At 45.7% G+C, this 22,562-nt stretch overlaps 1 protein-coding gene across 3 annotated transcripts in view; it reads left to right on the top strand.

Moving 5' to 3' along the window:
* The window catches only part of RGS6 (regulator of G protein signaling 6), a 236,182-nt gene extending 215,355 nt beyond the window's left edge, over positions 1 to 20,827 (top strand). The window contains exons 16-18 of one of the 3 annotated variants that reach the window (XM_065754747.1): positions 593 to 682; positions 7,204 to 7,257; positions 17,031 to 20,827. In XM_065754747.1, the coding sequence (XP_065610819.1) occupies positions 593 to 682; positions 7,204 to 7,257; positions 17,031 to 17,081 (195 nt within the window). In that variant the 3' untranslated portion in view covers positions 17,082 to 20,827. Of the gene's footprint in view, positions 1 to 592; positions 683 to 7,203; positions 7,258 to 7,358; positions 7,999 to 17,030 lie in introns of those variants that run through there. The other 2 variants (XM_065754748.1, XM_065754749.1) reach the window with 2 other exon arrangements.
* The last annotated feature ends 1,735 nt before the right edge of the window (positions 20,828 to 22,562 follow it).

Here is a 22,562-nt window from a genome sequence, read left to right on the forward strand (position 1 = left end):
AAGTGTGCATACTAGTCTTATAAACTTCACATATAGTCAGCCAGACATAAGGGCTTTTTCAGGACATGAATAAGATAGATGAATAAGAAGTTCTAGGCATCTGTTTAAGTGAAAATGAAGTGTGTTCAAGTATAAGTTCTCCTTCATGAACTGTAATGGGGGAGTGGGTGATAGCGTGAGTATCTATGAGTAATACAATGAAACCTAATCTATGGGACAACTTCTGGCATTTATTTCTTCTTTCCTGAAACGTCCCAGTAGTTTCAGCCTGGCTAGCCACTTGCTTATGATCTGGGGATTTCTGAGAGCTGTAGTCATTACAGAATAACACTGATTACTGAATAATACGTGCCAGCCTTTGGGGTGAGGGCCATCTTTTTGCTTTGTGTTTATGCAGCCCCAAGCACAGCAGGGTCCTGCCCCAGGATGGACCTCCTGTATGCCGCCACAGCGCAAATAATCGATAATAGCAGACTTAATTAGGACTTTGATCAGTCTCTCGTTCTTCTAATTCACTGTGTTTTAAATCTCTGTGATGTCTAAATGAGGTTTGATAACAATTCTCTGTCTCTCATTTCCTCTTGTCCCACAGGAGCACATTTACAAGCTGATGAAGAGTGACAGCTATGCGCGCTTCCTCCGTTCAAATGCTTACCAGGACTTATTGCTGGCAAAGAAGAAGGTATCTGCTGGAAAGGACATGCTTGCTTCTCTTTACACCTCTTGATTCTCACCTGCTGCTTGCTGCCAGTGTGAAAATGAAAATATTTCTTTCTTTTTTAAAAATTTTATTTGATGAGAACTTTTGTTTTCTTCACCAGGGGTACAGGGTATGGCATCCGTATGCACAGCCTTGACACATGTTTTTGGGAAAACAGGATGGCTTAAGACAGAAAAATAATAATGCAGAAACGTGGTCATCTTGCACAACTGTCACCCAAACGCAGCACAGGCAATTAAAACTGCATTGCCTTTTTCTCATGACAAAGATGGTGTCTGTATGAGAAGTGCGACTCATCAATCTATTAATTGGTCTTGCAAATTTCACCCACTCTGGTTTTCACCTCCTCAGCCTCACCAGGTGACCTTCCTTTTGGATGCCTTACCTCTAGACTGCCCTGTAGTGATTTCCATTCTCATTTTCCCTTGCTTTTGCCATGAAAAAGACGTTTCTTTTTCCTTGGAGACAGCAAACAATTGCAACCCGTGCAGCAATTAAGGGTTTCAGCCACATTTTTTACAGGAGAACTGAGGTTGAGCTCTTAAGCATTGCTGGCACCCACACGTGCTTTGCCAGCACTGCATTTCTGCCAGGAGCCCCCAGTTCAAGGTAACAAAGGAATGGTTACCTAACGTTGTGGCAGTTCCTGCCCAAGTATCCATCCTTTCTGAGGGGCAGGGCAGTAATCTACAGCTCTCTGCACTAGCGGCTGCCTTCAGTTGCTTCCCGCACCTCCTGACTCCCGTAAGTCTGCGTGTCCATGCATGTTTGTGTGCATGCCTGTACACATGCATATGTCTCTCTTCTGTTTGATTTCCAGGACCACTCATAAACTGGCTGCTACAGCCTGAGCGTGATTTTTCCCATCACCATCTTCCCTGCTGTTTTTCTGCTGCATTCTCTGTGTGTTGCCAAATTACATTGCACTGGCACAATACCACGAAATCCCAGTGGTGTTTTTGTCCTGATTGTCACTGTGTGTCCTAAAAGCATGTGCAGTGTGACAAAAGGATACAAACCCCTCTGTCTGCTAAGCCTGGGACTGCAGGCAGGTGGGTTGGGGCCAGTAATGGAGGGCAGCAGTCAGCCCTTTTGTTTCAAAGCGTCTGATTTGAGACTGCACCGTGCAGTGCTGCTTATATTTGGAAAGGTTAAGTCTGCTTAGAGTTCAGAGGTCGTGGAGAAAGAAGAAAGTGCAAGGCAAAGTCCTCTGATAGTATAAAGCATAAAAACCTTTGCCATCCTCTGCTCCTATCAGCTTTTGGCACGCCATTCCCATCCTCCCTCCGCTGAACACATGAGGGTTCATCTGCTTCAAAGCAGAAGGGTTTTCTTCTCCCAGCTGAGCCCATTCAAACCAGAGGCTTTTTTCTGCAGTCCTTGTTTGCTGTCAGATCAAGGCCTGGATGTGTCAGCATGACATCCTCATCCCCCTGCAAACTGCCGGAGGAGCAGGCCTTGGTGTCATGTTAACACAGCCGTGAAAGTAAGAATCAAGTTTCTTTTAGAAAGAGCTGTGGGTGCACAAGTAAACATAGCGAGGTGCAAAAAAGGCAGTAGTATGTAGTTCCGTGTAGATGCTTTGCTCACCTGCTTCACACTGTGCAGGGGGGGAATTGATGTCACTCCAGAATCTGCCAAGCTCTGAGCAATCATGTCGCATTGTGTTGAGTGAGTGAACATTTCCAAAGCAGCATAGGAAGAGAAATGCTGACAGAAAGAACATGAAGTTTCTGTGCATTGAGCTGCACGGTAAGATCATTAGTGCCTTTGGTGCAGGTTTGAGAGGCATCCATTTTAAATTCCTCTTGTAGTCTGGAAATCAGAAGGAAGGAAACACAGTGGACTGTTGAAGCCTGCATGGATGGAGGGTTTGGTTTAGAGCCTGCACACAAAGCCTTGGCTTCAGTGATGCAAGCAGAAATTCACTGCAGTTGCTTATGGTTTGATGAGATATGTCTGTCTGGAGCGTGAATATGTCTTATCCTCTAGACAGTGTCCTAATGCTGCCTCTATGCAATACCAATATTATTAACATTACAGAAAATACAAATTTTTTGGAGGAACAGCACTGTGGACTTGGGCTAAGAGAGTTGTATGCACGAAGTACACGAATGCCTATGGCTTGTATTCACGCATAAATTTTCACGGGTGTGTTTATGTCTGTTGGCATCTTTAGCCCTCCAGTGCTGGGCTGTGGTAAGCTGAGATGGCAGGACAAGGGAAAAGGCTGCTGTGTGACTCAAGCACAGGACTGGGAGCCACAAAATCCATGTGCATCCTTTGGTTCCCCCACTTACATTCTTCTGTGGTCTTGGGTGAGAGCTATCTGCTCAGTGAAGATGTCTCTGCTTCCTTAGTGCCTCAAAAGATGCTTGACATTGTTGGGATGGTGGGATTTGGAGTTTGGAAGGCACTCTAAGTTCCACATTGTACAATAACCACACGTGTGAGCTTCCACTCCCTGCTCTGGGAGTGCAGTAATGAAAAGGAGAGAGAGAAGGAAAGTTCTGGGTCAGGATTGAGATGCAAGGACAGAATTACGGGAAGGTCTGGGGAGAATAAAAGGGATGCATTGTTTGCACGACTGATGCATGGTAGTGGAGGACATAAGCTGCATACAGACCAGGCATACATCATTTGTTATTTTGTTTTGGATTTTTTTCCTCCCTCTGTTCTTCACAATGACATTATTGCAACCACAATACTATTGGCCTCCATCCTGCAGATTCAGGGCACTCAGCGGGGAGTGGGACGTCAGCCTCTGGCGTGGGCATGGCTGGAAACAGCACACTGGGGAGGAGGAAGGGCTGAGGGGCAAGCCCAGCCCACACTCATCACCTCCATGCTGGCCTCCTAGTGAGCAAGGCAGAGGGCAAGGGGCTGATTGTGAGGCCTCATGATCTGGTAGAACTTTTCCAATTTGCTTGATTTTGTGAAAGGAGCAGGAAAGATCTTGAGATGCTTTCCATTATTGTGCAAAGAAAGAAGGCAAAGCAGGGATGCTGATGAGCATCTCTACCTGACTGACAGCTTGAGCAGTGGCTGAACTGCTATAGCTCCTGTGTTTCTGTCTGGCACATGGTGGCTTCCCACAGGCAGGGGAGTGTCCCACAGGGGCTGCAGAGTTGTGGGAGTGAGCCTCATCACACCAGAGCAGGCACACTGGGTTTCGTGCAGGACTGTCCTCATCAGCTGGCGTGGAAAGGTGAGCTTCCTCTGCCCCTGCAGAACAAAAAGATGCAGAATACTTTTTTAGCCATTTGGTAGCATTATCCATGCCTCTTGCTTTTTCCTATTGGACAGGTATAAATGATGCCTGAGAAGCCAGGGACCTGGTTCTAGCCTTTTCCTGAACCGGTGTCAGGGAAGTGATTACCCTTCATTTTCGTGCAGCAGCATCCCTCTGCAACACATGGTTTTCTCCTTCAGTAGCCAACAAAATTAATCCGGGGAGGGGGGGGGAAAGGAATTTTGCAGACCTGCAGTTCAGAAGACTGAGCTTTTGAATGCATTTTCTGATTCCTTTTCAAGTCCCTGGCAGAAGTGTCAGCCAGGTGGTGGCTGGGAGCTTCATGCCGGGAGGGGCAGGCTGCCTTTTCAGCACATGCTTTATGAAGCATCGCTTTTATCCAGAGCCTCTGTCTCGATTCTGTGTATTGCTTCCCACTGCAGATGCCATCCTTGCTTGGTCCCATCAGGGTTCACATGACCAGTGTGATTCAGTGGCAGGACTGGCTTGAATGCTATGAAGATGCTGAGCAATTTTCTCCTAATTACTTTTAATAATTAGTGTCAGCTGGTTTTCGTAAGATTTCCTACTTAACGCTGTTTTATGCTAGCAGAATCTACACAAAGGGTCTTAAATTCAGGATGGTTAGATAAATAATTAATTGTGAAAAAGGGAAAACTCAAAGGCAATCGTCAATGATTAGTGAATGGCTAATTGACAAGATCTGTTTTTCAGCACCTACCTGGTCTGACATGTATTCATCTACAGCAGGGGTGGTGGTTTTGTGTTTTATCCAAATACTCATGTCCTTTGTTGTTAGCTGGTGTGTTTACAGGCAAGGATGGCTCCCTTCCTTTCTGCACATACAAGGACTACCTGACCTGGGCTTGTGCATGTGGCACTTTGCAGTTATGTGTTTGTCCAAATGCTGCCATTGTGCTGCAGCTCTGGCGTCGACAGGCTCATCCGACACTTCCTGGGCTGGACCCAAGATGTGTTCACAGGGCCAAGAAATGCTTACCTCTTTTCCTAATTTTTTCTTATATTTTTTCTTTATTTTTTGATTGTTGTTCCTTTCCTGTGCTGGAGGGATGCAGGCAGGGGAAGCTGGGGAGCTGTGCATCAGCACCCGCACCCACTGCCAGGAAATCTACTTGTGCCAACTCATCGCTCTGCAGCCAGCCAGCCTCAGCTGCTTCTTATTTTATTAGAGAATGTCACACTTTGACTCAGAGCTGGATGCTGTGGGGATGATTGTTCTATTCAGCTGATCCCAGCCTACTGTCCCTATGCCAAAGCGCAGCATTGCTGCAGCCCCTGCTTGCAAGGCGTTTCTGGGGGGCACGTCAGTGCTTTGGGGTGATCTGTGCCTGCTCCACCCCACAACATCCTCAGCTGTGGTAGGAAAATGGCCTCATGTGGTGACCTGTGCTAGAGGAGCTTTTGGCACACAGTGAGGTGCTCAGCATCCCTGGAGACCACCACCCTGCATTTCTGCAAGGCTGGATGCTGCATCACCTTGATTGCAGTGAAAACAAAGACACTACATTTTGGCAGCAGGTACAGGGACACAGTGTGGACCGGGTTCATCAGCTTAATCTCCTTTGTCCCCAGTGCACTCCAAAGCTTCAGCTTAAATGGGATGGTTTTCCAGCCTGTAGCAATGTGATGCTGCAGACTCCGAGTTCCTCGCTCCATGGAGCCTAGTAGATCACTGTCTTTTGACAAGGTGTTATTTCCCTGGATGAAATTGTGCATTTCAGGTATGTCCCTGCCTCCCCACCAGCCACAGAGGCTGTCTTGTTCCCCGGTGTGTACCTTGGCTCTGTCCTCAGCACTGGCTGAAGTGAGATCTGTCACATAGGATGAGAACTGATATCCCTGTCCCCACGGCACCAGGGCCACAACGTGGAGCAGCCCAAAGGTGCTGCATCCACAGGAAAAACCGAGCTTGATCACAGTAAGAGCATTGCTGAAAAGTGATTCCTGACGGCATTTCCTCTAGTTCTCTGGCAGAGATCTCTGCAGGAGCTCTTCCCAGGGAATCTCCTCACCCTATTTTACTGTACTTCCTCTTGTTCCCTTCCTACTCACCCCTTGCTTTGGGTCTCAGCTGCCACTCTCCAACATTTCAATACATCATCTTCTGATGAGGAGCTCCAGTGCAATGCTTATTTCCAATGCAATGTCATGTACCTTCATTACTGTGGCTTTCCCTTAAAAAAAAGCTTCTTATCCCCTTCACTGCCATTTTATTTCCATCTTCTTATCTCCATTTCACCAACTCACCATATTGAAATAATTTTCTTTCCTGGAAATCACCAATGCTTACAGTTTTCTGACTGCAGTGGGCTTTGCTTCGTGTTATTGAGTTTCTTCTCAGCTCCATAACAATTTTTTTTTCTACTAGATATGCCAACAAACATGACAATAAATTATTTATTTCCTTATTAATTACTATTAGATCTCCCTGTTGTCAAATGAATGAAACATGATGGTAAGCAAACTTCTCATGGATATCTTAATAGAGCCATGATACATACACTTGTCTTCTCACGGTGAAGTTGAATGTCTTCTTGCATATCAGTAGTCCTGTACTCTTGATACAAAAATGTCAGTGCCTCAAGTTGGCTCGTGTCTTTCCGTGGCCTTGCACTGACGTACACATACTGTCTCATGTTTTGATGTAGCCAACCATATTGGAAATCTGCTTCTATCCTCAGGATAAGTAGAGAAGTACATAGTTCCCTGGCAATGAGTTCAGTATGATTTTCCTTCCAGCACTGTATTCACTCACTCACTGTTTTTTAGCAGTGTAAAAGTTGCTGTGTTTTTTTCATCTCTCAAAGCAAGTAGACGGCAGTCTCCAATCAGCTGTTTGGCAGATGTTAACCAGAATCAGAGGTCCCAGCTCAAACAGCTACAGAAGGAAAATTCAATGAACATGAAATCAATACCAATAGCTGTGAGACACAGCAATGCACAGATGCTGTTTGATCCGTTCAAAAAACTCACGGGAGGAAAGGTGACATTCTCCAAGAGTAGAAGTAGTGATGTCTCTCATTCTGTAAGGAGTTTTGGTTTCTTGTGTTTGCTTTTGCAAACATTGATTTCTGCCTTTTACATTTTTTTACAACTTCTTCCCCTTTTGCTGCTTCCTTGTATTTTGCTGCTGTTTAGAAAAACTGCATTTAAGCTGAAGGGTATTTTTTTTCTGTATTTTTTTCTCCCCACTTTTTTCCCCGGTAAGCCAGAGAATGAGCAAGGTCGTAGAACTTCTCTAGAAAAGTTCACTCGCAGTGTGGTAAGTTCTTTTTTATCTCCCTCCTCCCTTTCCTCAGAACTCCATTTTTCATTGGGGGGAACGTCGATGCTTACCTTTTTATTTCATCTTTATGTTTGCAGGTAGCACCTTTGCAGCTTCTCTTTTAGTGCCGTAGCTCATCTAAATATAGCAGCTCTGAAAACAGGGCGGGTGGGGAGCAAATTCCATCACGATGTCCATCCCAGCTAATCATCTCTGCAAAAGCAAATTGGTTTCTGTCCAAAATTAAATGGATGGATGTCTTTTTGCTGTGTGCCCACTACAGTATTTGTCCTGGCTTTTCTTTGCACAAGGAATCAGAAGAGCATGATTCTAATAGCACCATTGCAACAGTACTCATACTGACCTCCATGCATGGTTCCTGCTACCCTGTGCATTTATATACATGCATAGCAACTCACTACACTTCAGCCACTCCCTCTTTCGCCCCCATTTGTCAGTACTCATGTAAGCAGTGATGGATGATACTCTTTGTCTTGCTTATAGTACCAACACCCAAAAAGGAATGCGTTAACAGCAAGGAACGTGATGGTGGTAAATCTCTTAGATAAGGTGATGGTGAGACCTCAAGGGCATCAGGCAGAGGTCCTCTCCTCTCGTCCTTCACCAGTCTCTGATCTCCAGCTACTTGGGCTCTGATGATTTTCTAGAGAAAGAGAGCAGTGCTCTGCTTCCCTATGCTCCCAGTGTTGTGCATGTACACTGGGGTATCCCCATCCTCCTTGGGGTACTCACCTGTGCAGTAGCACAGCCGGCTTGTTGGGAAGGGCTGGCAGAGGCAAGGGAAGGGTGCAGGATGGGATCAACAGTATTCACAGAGAGGCAGAGAGCTAGCACTGGAGGTGTGTCAACAAGTTGTTCCAGCGTTGTTTAGTATTAAGTACGTTTTGACTTGATACGCCATGCAGTTTTGCCATACCGCTGTGATATTCAGCTTTATAACAAAGAGGTTGGACTGTGTACATATAGTGCATGTGCTTGCATTCGTGTGTCTCTAAGGATTTATGTATGTTAATATATATATATGTATGCTATATATGTACACACAGTGTATAAATATAAAACATCCAGATAGGAAAGGGGGAACTGCAGGTAAGTGTGAGCTATCGTATAGCAGATAAACTTGGAGCGGTTCTTTCTGATGCACATACAAACCAAATACGGAGCTCTGTAGTATATCCTCTGGCAGGCTTCCTGAGGAATGTATTTATATAGCTAATGCATATGCACACATTTAAAGTATGTTGATACAAAATATATCACTATGCCCATCTGCATATTTACTACTTTGTAAAAGTTTGCCAGCAAGAGGAACAGGCGAGAATTTTTTTTTAAATAAACTATGCCGAAATATTTACACTGAGTAGCAAATACTGCTCCCAGATTCACCATTTAGGCTTTGAGAAGACCCCAGAAGTATATGGGCAGCACAGCAGTAGGGCAGACATAGCAGTCCCTGGCCCCTTCAGCCCTGTGCTTGGCTCCTGGGTGTGAAGTCAGAGGTGCAAAGCTGGACTGGCCATCTGTGAGCTCCGAGGGACAGGGTCAGTCTCAGGGAGCCGCGCTCACTCTGGGCAGTACATTGCAGATCTGACAGACTGTTGCACCAGAGCACTGACTAATCCACCTCATTTAAAAAAATGATGGCACTGCACATGGTGGCAGGTTTATCTTATTACAATTTTCCTTTCGAATATAGCGAGGATTGACATTATGAAAGCAGAGTTAGCCTGTCTTCTCTCCCAAGTGAAGATAAATGACATCATAAAAATCAGACATCATGTATCATATATGTTATAAATAATACTTGTTACTGAGGTAATAACTTAATTTTAAAGACATACATACACACAAATCCATATATCTATATCTCTCTCTTCTGTCATATCTGATCATCTTACTAATTAAAAGGAGCCTGCTATACTATTTTTAGCTGTGCAGTCTCAGCCTAGCTGTTTAAACCACAGTAGTTTCCCATCTGCTTTAGAAATGATTTAATAATCAGACAGAAGCTTAGTTCTCATAAGCTGAGATGATCCTTCAGGGCCAAGAGTGGAAGGAAAATATATTTTAATGAGTACGTTTAGGGAAACCACTGGTGTTCTCGACTTGCGGAGAACTATCAAGTCTCTTCTTAAGTTGTGCTGGTGGCCATTTAATGAAAGAGGAAATGAGAAGGTTTATTATTTTCCTTTGCTGCACCTTGCAGCATCCTGAGCTCTCTCTCTAGCAGCAATGGTTACTCAGCAATAACAGGGATTATGGGGATACTGGCCTCAGCAGGTAACTTCAAGTGATAAACCTTGGCCATGATACTCTGATTTGATTTTGAACTTTTAAGAATCACACTATTCCAATGAAGGAATATCCCCCATAAGTAAACTGGTGTTAAATTTTCCAACTCAATACTGAGGCACTGACCCAGCACTGAGCATATCTCTGCATTTTATTCCCAGCTGACCCTTGTTTATGAGCAAAAGGCACGCACACGGCTTTTGAGAGCACCAGAGTTCTCAATCTTTATGCTTTAAGAAAGTTGCCAGATATTGGATATAGTGTTTGTTTGGAATTGTTATAACTTCTGTCTGAACCAGTTGTCATCACATGGTGTTGTTGTTTTCCTGGGCTGAGAAGCTCTGTACCTTAATAAGATGAAAAAGCTTCTGCTTGTCTCTTCCATCGATGGAATATGAGAGAAGAGTGGTAGGACCTGGCAGCTCCCAGGCAAAACCAGCAGCTGCCATGGGCCAAAAATGCAAGTGCCAGAATTTGAGCTACATATGGGAGTCTATGGGACCTCTCTTACCTGTGTTTTCTTTGCCGTACCTCCTTTCTCAACCAATAGTTGGCCGTTGCAGCATATGCTCTGGCATGATTTGTAGAGACATGTCATAGCTGCTTGCAGGCTATGCTTGCATATGGTAAACTGCAGCCTGTTTTTTATCTTTCGTTGTTACAGTTCATAAGGAGTGCAGTATTTAATAGGAAAAGGAGCCCTCCTGGTACCTTTTAGAGGAAATGTGAGTATATATAGAGACTAAGAGACTCAGGAAATTTACCTTAAATTTAGCATAGTAGAAGATATCAGGTACAGAAGAGTGATGCGCTGTGAAATGTAGTCAAGGAATCGGAATATTTCCAAGTGGTAAATTAAACACATTGCAGAAAGAATGAGGTGAAGGAAGAGGTGGTCTGTGTTTGGCCTGCATGGGGACTGCAGGTTAAGAATGCAAGAATAGAACTTCTCTAATGAGCTTTCATTTAAAGGACCTTGGACGTTATGAATGGAGTATCTTGTACAGGACAGCAAGTCAATGAAGACCAAGGATTGTCTCTGTTCTCAGACATATATGAATAGCTGAATCGACAGAGGGGCTCAGCTTCGTTAGCCATAGGAAACAGAACTGCAGGAGGCAGCAGGCAGAGGCTGGTCAGCAGGAGCTGCTGTAAGTCCCTGGGGTAGCAGTAGCTGGTGTTTGCACTGTCATCCAGGAGCCTTATGGGCAGAGTCCCACGCATAATTAATTGGTGATTATGAAGTCAGTGTCCTTCCATGGTTTCTTACAGAGGGATGAGTTTTCAAGGAACAAGAATATTACTGGAGAGCCTGTATTTGATATATGCTTTATGTATTTGATGTAATCTCTGCCTGGTGTCTGAAGCACTCCTTCTTTCAGCGATTCAAACTGCATTTTCACAGTGCACTTCCTCTGCTTCAGTATTCTGGTATCTCTTAGCGATTTCATGCTGAACTGCCCTTGGCTCAGGCCTGTATGTGCATCCCAATTTGGCATGGTGAAGCTATAGTACTCTGCAAAACCTCAAGTCCCATGTTTAGTCCATGTTTATCTGTTTCCCTGCACTATGCAGCTACAATAGCCTCAGTGTCTACCCTGCCTACATGGCTGTCCCTTCCCAGATGCTCTCAGTAGTCTTCTCCTCTAGCTACATCTTGTTACCCCTGCTTCCACTTTCATGTATTCCCAGTTCTTGACTTCATCTCTTGGTCACTGCTACTGCCCCGTGATGTTCAGATTATTGTTATGTCCTCTTGTTTTGTCTGCTATTGGATCAAAGTCCAAATCACACCCTGACTGTCTCCATCCTTATTCTTAATTCATGAGTATGAAGCCACACATGTAAAATATATCAATAGGGTTTTACCTTTCTCAGGTGAACTGTATATTTTGTGCAGCTGTATGTCACTGTAATATATTGCAAATACTAACCATGAACACAATTCATGGCATAGGTCTGGAGGAGGAATTGCTGCCTGATATCATCAGGTCTCTTTTTCCAGCTGGCTCCTTGATAATGTCATAGAACTGTCATACACTTACCAGCTTTTCTTCTTTTTCACTTTCACAGCTCTACCTAATTGCATAAATAGATAACTGCATTTGAGGGAATGGAAAGTATTCATGACCTGCAATATAATAAAGCCAAAAGTTTAAGCCATTATGGCTAGAAAATACAGTGAGATAAAGTGTGGATAGTAGAAGGTGATACCCTGCGATGCTGATGAAATGGGTGTCAGGAACAGACAGCTAGAAGGGAAGGATGTAGGAATGGATGCCAAAGCTTCTTAGATTTGGCACCAAGAAAAGCCATCTGGAAAAAGGATTATTTTTATCTTTGGATGATATCTTACTTAAAAAGAAAATTTGCTTGTTCCAGCACTCAAGTCATTAACAAATACTGTCTCTTTTGGGAAAAGGTGCTTGTGTTCTGTAGGTGTGGGAAGCACCAGAACACACCTGAAGCATGAGGGGACCCAGAGGGGATTGAAAATTTGTCTGTTATGTGCAGTAACTGGTCAATGGTTAGCCCTGCTGAGGGCCGCATGCCTGGGGTGTAAGTGCACACACTAACAGGTCGCTGCATGCGTGTGTGCACTACATCTGTTCCTGGTACCCACACAGTGCCCCACCTGTACAGTGTGTGGTCTGGATAGGTTTACACTGCACGCTCAGTTCAGGAAATGGCGGGTTGCATGTGTACATTGTGTTATCTATTTGGTATGCAGGTCTACTTCAAAAGATAAGTGTTCTTCATTTCTCATGGGTAAGTTACTCTTCCTGTCCTCGAAACACTGCTGTGTGGTCCTGCTGGCACAGGACAGCTGCAGTGTTAGCCCCATAGTTCACTGTTCCTGCCCTGGGTGAGTGATTCCTGTGCACACCGTCTTTGGGATCCTTCTGGATGACAGCCATATATGGAGTTTGGGATATGCTTACTATTCGTCTATTGCCTTTTATTCCAGCTGCATACAAATTCTAGAAGACAAAACTTACCTTCCACATGGTGCAGTTACTGGTTCATGACCTCAGCAAGGATTTCTGCAGAGAGGGCTAGGGCCTTCAGTGATTTCATCCAGGCTGCTATTCCAGCACCAACAGACAGAACCCCTCCCAGCAGGCACACTGCAGGAGGGATGAGCTGACACCTAGAAGGGCCCTGTAAAACAACCAGCGATGAGGCACGTTTTAAGGCAGGTTTGCAGACACCACTGAGCTGCACTTGCCCAGGCAGTTCTCTACTGGACAGAGTCTGGGCTATCTGCCCCATGCAGCACCATGGTGAGCACTTGCCCCTGGTACTGTGTGGTCTCTTACGCCATCCCTCCACAGGATGAGTTGGAGCAGTCCACAGACTGCTTGGACTAATGCCAAAATGAGCCCCAACACCTTCTTAGATACGCGAGAACCAAACTGTTTCCCAGCAGAAGAGACTCTTCCTCCCACTGCTGCTAGGAAGGCAGAGGAGAGCTCCAGCATTCATGGAGCTGCTTGAGGAGTAGGTGAGTACTGGGCTGATGTACGTTCCTTGTTTGTTTAACATGTAGTTGTGCACCAGGCATTTTGAAAGAGAGGTGCAGTGCCTGCTTAGAAAGCATAGGAAATCTAAAAAAAATAAAAGCAGGGATGGATGATACCAATTTTAATTGGACTACAGCACTGAACTGCTTTTATATCCCATCACGTTAACTGAAAAAGAAAATGGGGAAGTCAGAAGCCTGATCCTGGTTAGCAGAACTGGGAGCAGCAGCAGTGCAGAACAGCTCAGGCACCTTGGTACCAGCAGCGGGCTCGCATTGCACACTGTTGGGGTGACTCTCGAGACTGTGCTGGTAGGAGCAGGTGAGCATCCTGCATGCTGCTGTCATGCTTGCCCCCTGCAGCAGCTCCAGTGTTCAGTGTGTGTCAGCATGGAACTGGTGGTCTTGTCTGTGACATTCTGTGTGTTTATTTATGTGATAACTGTTCATAGTTTGTGTTTATTTTGCATTGAACTAGGTTATTTTTTATTGTTCCCTATTGTATAGTTTATTTGTTTATTGTTTTATTGTTTTTTATCATTTTTAACTCTGTTTTGTATTTAACTTTGTTAATTTGTGTTGCTTATTTTATGTTTGCAGTGTTATCTTCTCATAAAAAAAAAAATCTAATAAAATTTTTTTTTCAACGATACAAGAATAAAATTTCCCCAAGATCTACTCTGATACTGTGAATCAAGGTGCACTGGCATGGTCAGAGTCCTGGAAATCCCTTCCTTTGGGAGTTAAGTTTGGTAGCAGAATGCTGCCTGCCCACTCCCAGAGTTCTCACAGTACAGTAGCTGGAAGTTACAAAATTGTGCAGTGCCTGTCAGCATGTGAAAAAGCGCAAATTGCAGCTGGTGGAAGAGAGATTTGCTCACCTCTAGTGGGGCACAGAGCAGCCTCAGTCCTCCACTGCAGTCTCACAGAGGGATGGGGACATACTGCACCCCAGGAGATGGCCTCTCCCCCACAGAGCAATGCTTCTGGCTGGGAAGGGGCAGCACCAGAGGGCAGAAGGGGATGGAGAGCAATCATTGGAGTCAGCTGTAGCAGAGCCCCAGGTGAGTGGGTGAGGAGCAGAGTGGAGTGGCACAACAGTGCTTGGTTTGAGTTGCTGTGGTAAAGAGGGGAACCAGTGCTGGAGCACCTGAAGCATCCCACAAGCTTCCTTGGCCCCGCTCCTGGGGACAGACACTGTCCGCAGCTCAGGTAAGTGCCTGATGAGGTGCATGGGAGTGCCAGCCAGTGCATGCTGCCAGTGGTGAGCAACTGCATGTTGTGCACGTGAGCTGCGCTCTGTCTGGAGACAGCATGCCACTTGTCTGAAACCACAGGTATGGGACAAAACTAAACTGTCTACTTCTAGTTACTAAAAATAATAGTTCACTGCCTTTGCCTTTTCTCCGAGCTGTGCAAAGTGCTGGCTTTGGTAGAGGAAAGCAAATTGCAAGGTGGAAAGTGGTGGCTTGTACAAGAGATCTGAAAGATCTGTCTCCTTTTTGTGTCAACCCCAGATGGTTTTTGTTGTTCTTTTTTTTCCTCTTATTTAGCTTTTTGTCTATGTTAAGTTGCTGAATTCTGCTTCATTCTGGTAATTACTAATTGTATTTTAGTTTTGTTGCTGCTCAGGAAGTGCTCAGCCATAGAATCACATCCAGCAGCCTGTGGGTCGCTTCAGCAGGCTGTGGTGAGAGACTTCTGCTGGTCCCAGGGGCCGGCTGGTCCCCTCCCAGGCACATAGCCGAGTGGGAAGGTGGGCCTCAGAGCTTGGAAGCCACCTTCTGGGAGGAAATTTTAGGAGGTTTATTAAGAATTCCCTAACTTTTTTCTCAGATTACTCTAGGTTGAAGTCTGTATGACAGAATAAAAGAAGCACTGTAGTGTGCTGAGCTCAAGACCCTGTGCTTTGTCAGCACAGCTTAGGTGAAATTTCTCCTGGAGATAATAGAAAGAAGGCAGGAGCTATAGAAATTTTTGTGCAGTGGGGAAAGGAGAGCTAGAAATGTGGGCCAGCAGCTGGCTTCCTGCTAAACAAAGAAATGTGGAAGGAAAAAAGCATTTATCTTGGTTGAGCCTTTTCAAAGAAAATGTGAGATCTTTTGTAACGACCAGAAACTTCATCTACCTGTCGATGATCTCACTGACCCAATGCTAGGTCAGACCCAAAAGGACCCTTGAAGTTCTCTGGCAGACTTTGCACCCAGCTATGAAGAAGTGTGACCACATCCCCAGAGCCATGTCCACTCACTTGATGCAGGCATTCATGGGTGGCCAAGCTGTAAAGACCCCCAGAGTGAGGCATCCAAGGTGCTCCTTCTAGACAGGAGCTGCTCTTCGGCTGCACGATACAGGGATGTGTCTTAGAACTGAGAATCCCAAACCAGATGCCTGCATCCCAGCAATCTCCACCCTGCAGGTGCTCACCCCATTCAGGCACCAAAAGTGAGGCCGATTCTCTCTTCCGCCTTGGTTTGGAACAGATGTGCCTGTGACTGGAGGCCACTGTGGAACCAAAGCAGAGCAGTATGTATGCTAAAGTTCTCTCAGTGTTAACCCATGTGTGCTGGCTCCTCTCTTCACCCACCTTGTTGCTGCTGTGCCAGCCAGGAGCTGGGCCTGCAGTGACAAAGAAAGCTGTGAGGGATAGCTGCAGCATCTTGCACTGCCAAACTGGATGCTGAGGTGGAAGCTGGCGTGTCCCCAGCTGCCTGCCACAGAGAAGATAACGGAGAAGCTGCCTGGCTGCCATTATCTACTGTCTGACTGAATGTCCATTATACAACCCCAATGATTATTCATTGTTGTTGTGTTTTTTTTCATAAGGAACTCTGCAAATATGGCTAGAAATGTTTTTTTCCTAAAACCAACCATGTTATGCCTCCAGAAGTTAACATCTGGATGTTTACCTTCTTTTCCTTCAAATGAAATTTAAGGATCAGTACTTCCTCAGCATCCTTTCACTGGTGTTCCCTACAGCAGCTCGTGCTGGCTGTGCGTGCTGCTCCTGGGACTGCACCAGCCCAAGCTCACCAGGAGCTCATTCACAAATCAAAATAGCCAGGAATTTGATCTACAGTGAAAGAAAGTAGGCTTATCTTAAATAGCAGCTGGGCCCCAGGAGAGAGCCTGCAGGACGGTGGTGGTGGCACTCCCATCCCAGAAGGGATGGCCCAAGTGACAATAATGTTTGTCACAGCAGAGTGTGGTCATGTTAAGCTCTGTGTGTTTGGAAAGCCCAGAAAATATCTGGGTGGTGACAACAGGCTTCTGCAGAGAGCTACTGCGTCCTCCTGCTGTAGTCTGGAGTGGGAAGAGATGAGGAAACAAGGAGGCTGAGGGGATCCTTTTTACTTAGAATGTTAATGTGTTAAACTAGGGAACAGACATGGATCTGTTCAAACTGCTCAAATGATTCCTGGCAGAGGTTTGGCCTGGACCAAATGGCACGCTTCAGAGTCTGAGAATAGGAGTCACGAGCACAGGCCTATTCTCAGTAAGTACTTTGGATGCGACCACCTTGTTTTGAAGAGTAATTGGGGTGAATTACTGTCCTAAGTTACTGACTTTCCATACTTAGTGGGTATAAATTGCATGCCAGTTCTGATTTTCCTTCCCTTTGCACTCTGAATATGTTGCAAGATGATCAAAAACTTCTCTAGTTGGAATTGGTTAGATGGTCACATTCATAAAGATGCAGTCAACAGTTCAATTTCTGGGTTGATACCAGGGACAAGTAGTGTCTGCAGGGTTGGATAAGCAGTGACTGAGGCCAGTTAGCATATCTCTAGCCACAACTCACCTCACCAAGTTCAGGGGCAAAATTGCAGGCAACCAAAACCCACGCCAAACTACCCTAAAATCCCCATCTCATGGCAGCAGCTTCACTCACACTCTGGATCTCTTCTGTCTGTCTATCTGTGCCTTTCTCCAGGGAAAATCTCTGGCCAGCAAGCGCCTGACAGGCCTGATGCAGTCCTCCTGACAGTCACCCCACCAGTCTGCTGCCCCTCCGGGGAGAGTGGGATGCCACGGGGGACAGCAGGATCAGAGAGCAGCTCAGCGAGGGACAGCCCGCCTGTCACCGATTACATCAACATGTTATCTGCACAGCTTCATAGGGACACTGAGCTCTGCAAGGGGACTTGGGTTCCTGCTTGGTTTTGGAGGAGCACAAGCCACGGTACACAGGAAGCAAGGCAAGGGCTTGGTGTGTCGTTATTTAAGGAAACAGACCTCACCACTGCTTGGAGAAAGAGGAACTCAGAGAGATCAGTAGTTTTGCTTCACCTCTTCTCTTCCTAGCACAGACAAGGCTGTAAAAGATGCCACTGCAGTCCCATTTGCTCCCTTTGCTGTGGCCATCTGGATCCAATAAAATATCTGCTGGAAGTTGCTGCTCCTTTCCACAAAGTATCAAATGCATCTCTTCTGCAGATCCATTGACTTTAGCTTTGTTTTTTTTTTTTTCTTCCCTATATCTCTCCTCCTTTAAAATAACAGGGGAAGAAAGGCCCACATCAAGTTTGTCACTCTCTGGCAATGGCATGTAGCATGTCCAAAGATGATGGTCAGATCCTCATCCAGAGGCAGGAGACTCTGAGTGACTTACATCACCTGAGGATCTTCCCCACTGCGTCAGACTGATCTTGGTACAAACCCTCCAACTTGGGCAGGATTGCTCTGCATGTACATTTAGTGCAAGACTGCCTGACGTAGCTCTGTTTTAGATGTATAATGCACACATGCACAAACAAACACACAGACACACATACCGTGGTATTTAAAAGTGAGTTGTTTTCTATTGTATTTGGTTTTCTATTTATTTGAGGTTTTGCATACTTATTCAATGATGGATGTTCAAGTTTTACTCCGAGTAGGTAGAGCTGAACCACTTAGAGGAAATTCAGTTCTAATTTTAGGAAGACAAAAGCTGTTCACACGTAAACAGAGAAAGGTAACTCTGCTGTGGGTATGTGTAATCAGGAGCAAAATTCAGTCTGCAGCAAGGAGAGATCTGATGGAGAAGGGCTTGGCAGAAGCAGTTTGTGGCTGTGAAGATGCTCGAGTGTCTGTAATTCCCCTGATGTAGAGCCCATGAATAGAACTGCAAGAGATGACCCAACAGCTTGTTTCAGAATGTTGGGATTACAGAGGTTAGGATGAAGACAGAGCCGAAGTGATTTGGTTAATGATAAGACTTACATTATACTAGCTGCAGATATGGAAAATTGACTGCACTCACCTACATTATACTGTCTATATACAGAATTTCCAATTTCAATACTTAGTACCACAAACCCTCCTATATATTGTTAGCAGTTCAGATCTGGAGTGAATGTGAAAATAGGCATTTGATCTTCTTCCCTCATGCCAAGCCAAGCTGTTTTTTTGTGCGGGTGGTAGAAACTGCTACATGGCTACATGTCTGCATTCCTATCTAGGCAAATCTATCTCGCTAAGTAGACAGCTGGCTACCAACCGTATTTATTTCTGTGGCAAATATTATCCTAATATATGAGGTTAACATATGCACAAAATCAGGCCAGCATAGTTTCCACCAGAAAAAAGGACTTTCCCTCTTTACCCATGAATTATCTTATTTTGATACCTCAATTATTTTTTCCAGACAGCTCCTGTTATCAATTTTACATACATCTATAGGGCTTTTTACACCTGCATGACTATACGGTAGAGTACTGAGTGTGGTATTTGTTGTTTACATTCACCTAAATCCCATAATCAGTCTATTATCTGGGGTCTTCAGACTAAATTTGTCCTACAATACGTGGCAAACGAGAGCTCCAGGACTGTAGAACCGTCACGGCTGTGCCTGTATATTCAGGTGAGATTTTGCCTCTGACGGGGACATTTGGACCTTTGCTGATTGATTGTCACTCAACTGTCTCATCAGGACCTGTCCGTTCCATGCTGACCACCCAGCCAAAGGCTCCCCTCTGGCAACAGCAGCTCTTAGTGCAACATCCCCAGTCGTCCAGCCATGTGCACTCACACGTGTCCCCCTGTGCCACTCCTAAGAACATGCTGTGTGCTGCCTGTAGGTAATTTGCTGGGTTCGAACAGCTGAGAGCATGGGGGGAACTACAGACAGCGAGCACACATATGGGCATACATCAGGGGGCCTGGATGCTGAACAGCTTGCCATCTAAATGCACACTCGCACAGCTAATCTGCTCAGCAGTGGTGAGCCGAGCGGATGGAGCTGCGTATGCTCTGCAGAGGAGAGAGCTCTTCTCCAAGCTTCCTGCCCAAATTTCTCTGAGACAAACATCATGAGAGCAGACAGGGCCTCCTCCCAGGAGCACATGCGAATGGCTGTTCACGTCTTCTACTTCACATATGACAGTGCTAACGTGTACTTATTTCCACACAACCTGCATCCTTGAATTACTGCTCTTTATTGACATCACTTACTGCAAGTGATGCTTCTCTTGTGCACTCGCCAGCGAACACCACCCACTGAGTGCTGCAAGCAGTAATCTGCTGCTTTATAAGCATCCATGTCTTCCAGCTACCTCATCTCCTAGAAGATGAGTTAGGAAATCAGTTTTCCACCTCTCCTTATGTTCTCAATGGCATTGTTTCAAGGAAAAGCAGGCTGAAAAGCTTTTACAATCTCCATGCTGTGAGAGCTAGCCACTAGGCATCCCATTCCTGCAGGGCTATGGCTGTGAAATACGGCTGTACACTATTATTTGGATAATGGAGTATCCAGAGCATTAATGGCCATCGTGGTGGACCAGCACCAGGACAAGCATGAGGAGGGTTTGACAGGTCACTGCAGTGTTAGGCTAAGGCAAATGGATTAATACACACTGTGTATGTATAACTCAGTGCTAAAATTCCATAGAGTACTGTAATAAAATGGTAGCAGGGCAGCCATAAAAAGCCACAGTAAGCTGACATAATAATACCAGGATAAATGTAGCAATAAGGTAACACAGGCCTTTGCAGTAAAGTAGCATTTTGGTAATGCAGCAATAAGACACAACAGGACGCTGCAGTAAACTAGTTTGGGGAATAAGGCAGTAGTGATGGCACGTGTGGGCAACCTGTGGTATATTTGTGTCAGGTACTGCAGCAATAAAGCCAACACAAGGTGTGCTAGAAATAAGTTACTACAGTAACAGCAACATGATGCACTGTACAGCTATATCACGATGCTTCCATGCTGTGGGCAAGTCCTGCAAGACGTGGCAGTGAGACAGTGAAGGCAACATGTGCCCCATTTCTGCAAAAAATGGGTCTACTCCCTGCATGGCAGCTAAGATCCTGGAATGGTTGCATCAGCACTAATCCTGTCCACTCCTGCTTTCAAGAAGGCTGAGGTGAGAGTGTTCCCCCACCCAATCTCTTATATTGGTCTGGAAATACAAACTCAACTCGTTGCCTTTTTGGCCAAATTTTCACAGATGGTGAAGTTCTTCAGTCAGTTCTCCCTCAGGTGACACTGGCAATTCATTGGTCCTTTGCCTTGGGAAGGCTTTGGCTCTGTCATCTTCTGGAATGGGTGGTGCTTTCAGCCTACAGCTATTTCTGTTTTGGGGTGGGGATGGGAAACCAGGTACAGAACATCTGACAGTACTGTCCTGTTTCCTGAAATGCACAAATAAATTGAGCATCCTGGAAAAGTCAAAGCAACGAGGACCGAATCTGTTCCGTCTGTCACACGCACATGGAGAATCCCGCTGGAATCAGTGGGAGCCCTGTGTGCACCCAGGGGACCAGTCCTCAGTGTCACCAGGTGGGTGGCTGGTGGCAGGTGCCTCTTCGGGTGGTACTTCTTACTGCCTTCCTGCTTTTCCCTTCTTTTTTTAGCACTATCTCTGTAAGATATGTCTTCAGAAAAAAATCAGTTTGCTGTAAGACAATGTGTAACATGGTGGTTAATGAGTAGGTGGCCGGACTGCTTTCTTTGTACCCTTCTGTAAAGGGTAAAGTATGCTGGAAAGAAAAAAAAAAAGTCATAAGGTTTGAGCCAACCATCTATGTCAACAGCACAGCTCGGATGAGTGTGTGCACTAGATAACAAGCTGCTCTCCTGGGGAGGGGATGTAAATAGGACACACTGCACACTGGGAGCAGCTCACAGCTGGCTCTGCCTCCTTCCACCAGTCCCAGCTGAGACAGATTTTGTGGCACAGTTTTCCGACCTCTCACACAGCAGCTTTACCATCCCCTGATAGGGCTCCCTCTGCCTGGAGCCAATGGAATTGGGTTCAGATTCTGAGCAGTGCTCTGATATGTTTTGGTGTGGCTTTTTCCTTATACTCCTTGGCTTACTCTTATTGTGGTTTAATGATTAAATAGGATTATTAAAGCGGAGCTCGCAGTAGGGTGAGATAGGCTGGGTTATCATGATTTCGTAGTTTAAGCTGTGAGCAATTTTGCAGCTTCTCAGTGCTGTTTATAACCTGAGACAGAGAATAAGCGAGGCGGCTGCTCAGCAGAACAGCGCGCCGTTGAACAATGCACTATCTTCATGCCCATACGGACTTTGAACTTACTGGCGAGGAGAAATGCTTTGTAGTGAGAAAAGTAATCTCACGGCAGGAGGGAGTCAGACCTGATCAACTTTTTCATGTGCTACAGATTTTGCTTTGCCAGCCCCTAACATCTGCAAAGCTCACCGCTAAGAGCCAGCAACCTCCTAATCCTGCTGCTGAGCATCTGAAAACAAGCTTTTCAGGAGTCTGCCTTGCACAGCAACACCATTACTCACAGCCTCTTAACATGAATTTATGGCTGTGGCCACAAGCGTCAGAGTGACTGCCCACTTCCATTGGCAGCGTGAAGCTGTGCACGCACTCTACTGCAGGCTGGAGGTTGGTGGGCAGAATGTAGAGGGCAGTTTATGGGCTCACAGCTCAGACATGCTGTAGGGGAGGGAGCCCACTGCAGTTGGAGATGGTCAGCTGTGAGTGAGTCCTGTCACGGCTGTCAACAGCAATGCTGCTTTACCCGCACAATCCCATCTGGAGGCCCATATAGACCTTGACACATCTCACATGGCAGAGGAGAATGCTGTGGGATTGCAGTGACCCCAGACTATTGCTGTCTGTCAGCAGAGATACAAAACTGAGCTTCCACCTGTTTTCTCTGGGGACTTAAACCATGCCACCCTACCCCAGGCAGTGGGAGAAAAGACCTGGCCTTCTCCTTTCATGGCTGGAATAGGAAAGCTTTGTCTGGGCTGAGCTTCAGGAGTGATCGCTTCCACTTGGATCCATGTCAGGGTTTCTTCTGTCCATGTCTGTGTGGACTGTGCCTGAGTGTGGCACAGCATCACAGCCCCTTGTTGGCATCCTCACTGTCAGCCTGCAGCCACGTGTGCTAAGGCACACCAGATGAAAAATTCGAACCATGCTTTACACAGCACAGCATTTCCCCTGGGAGGGATTCTGAGCTACCCAGCTGTGCCAATTCTGAGGCCATTTGGAGCCAA

Source organism: Cyrtonyx montezumae, unplaced genomic scaffold (genome assembly GCF_038088225.1).
Source record: "Cyrtonyx montezumae isolate F1298 unplaced genomic scaffold, pur_monq_1.0 scaffold_10, whole genome shotgun sequence".
NCBI lineage: Eukaryota > Metazoa > Chordata > Aves > Galliformes > Odontophoridae > Cyrtonyx > Cyrtonyx montezumae.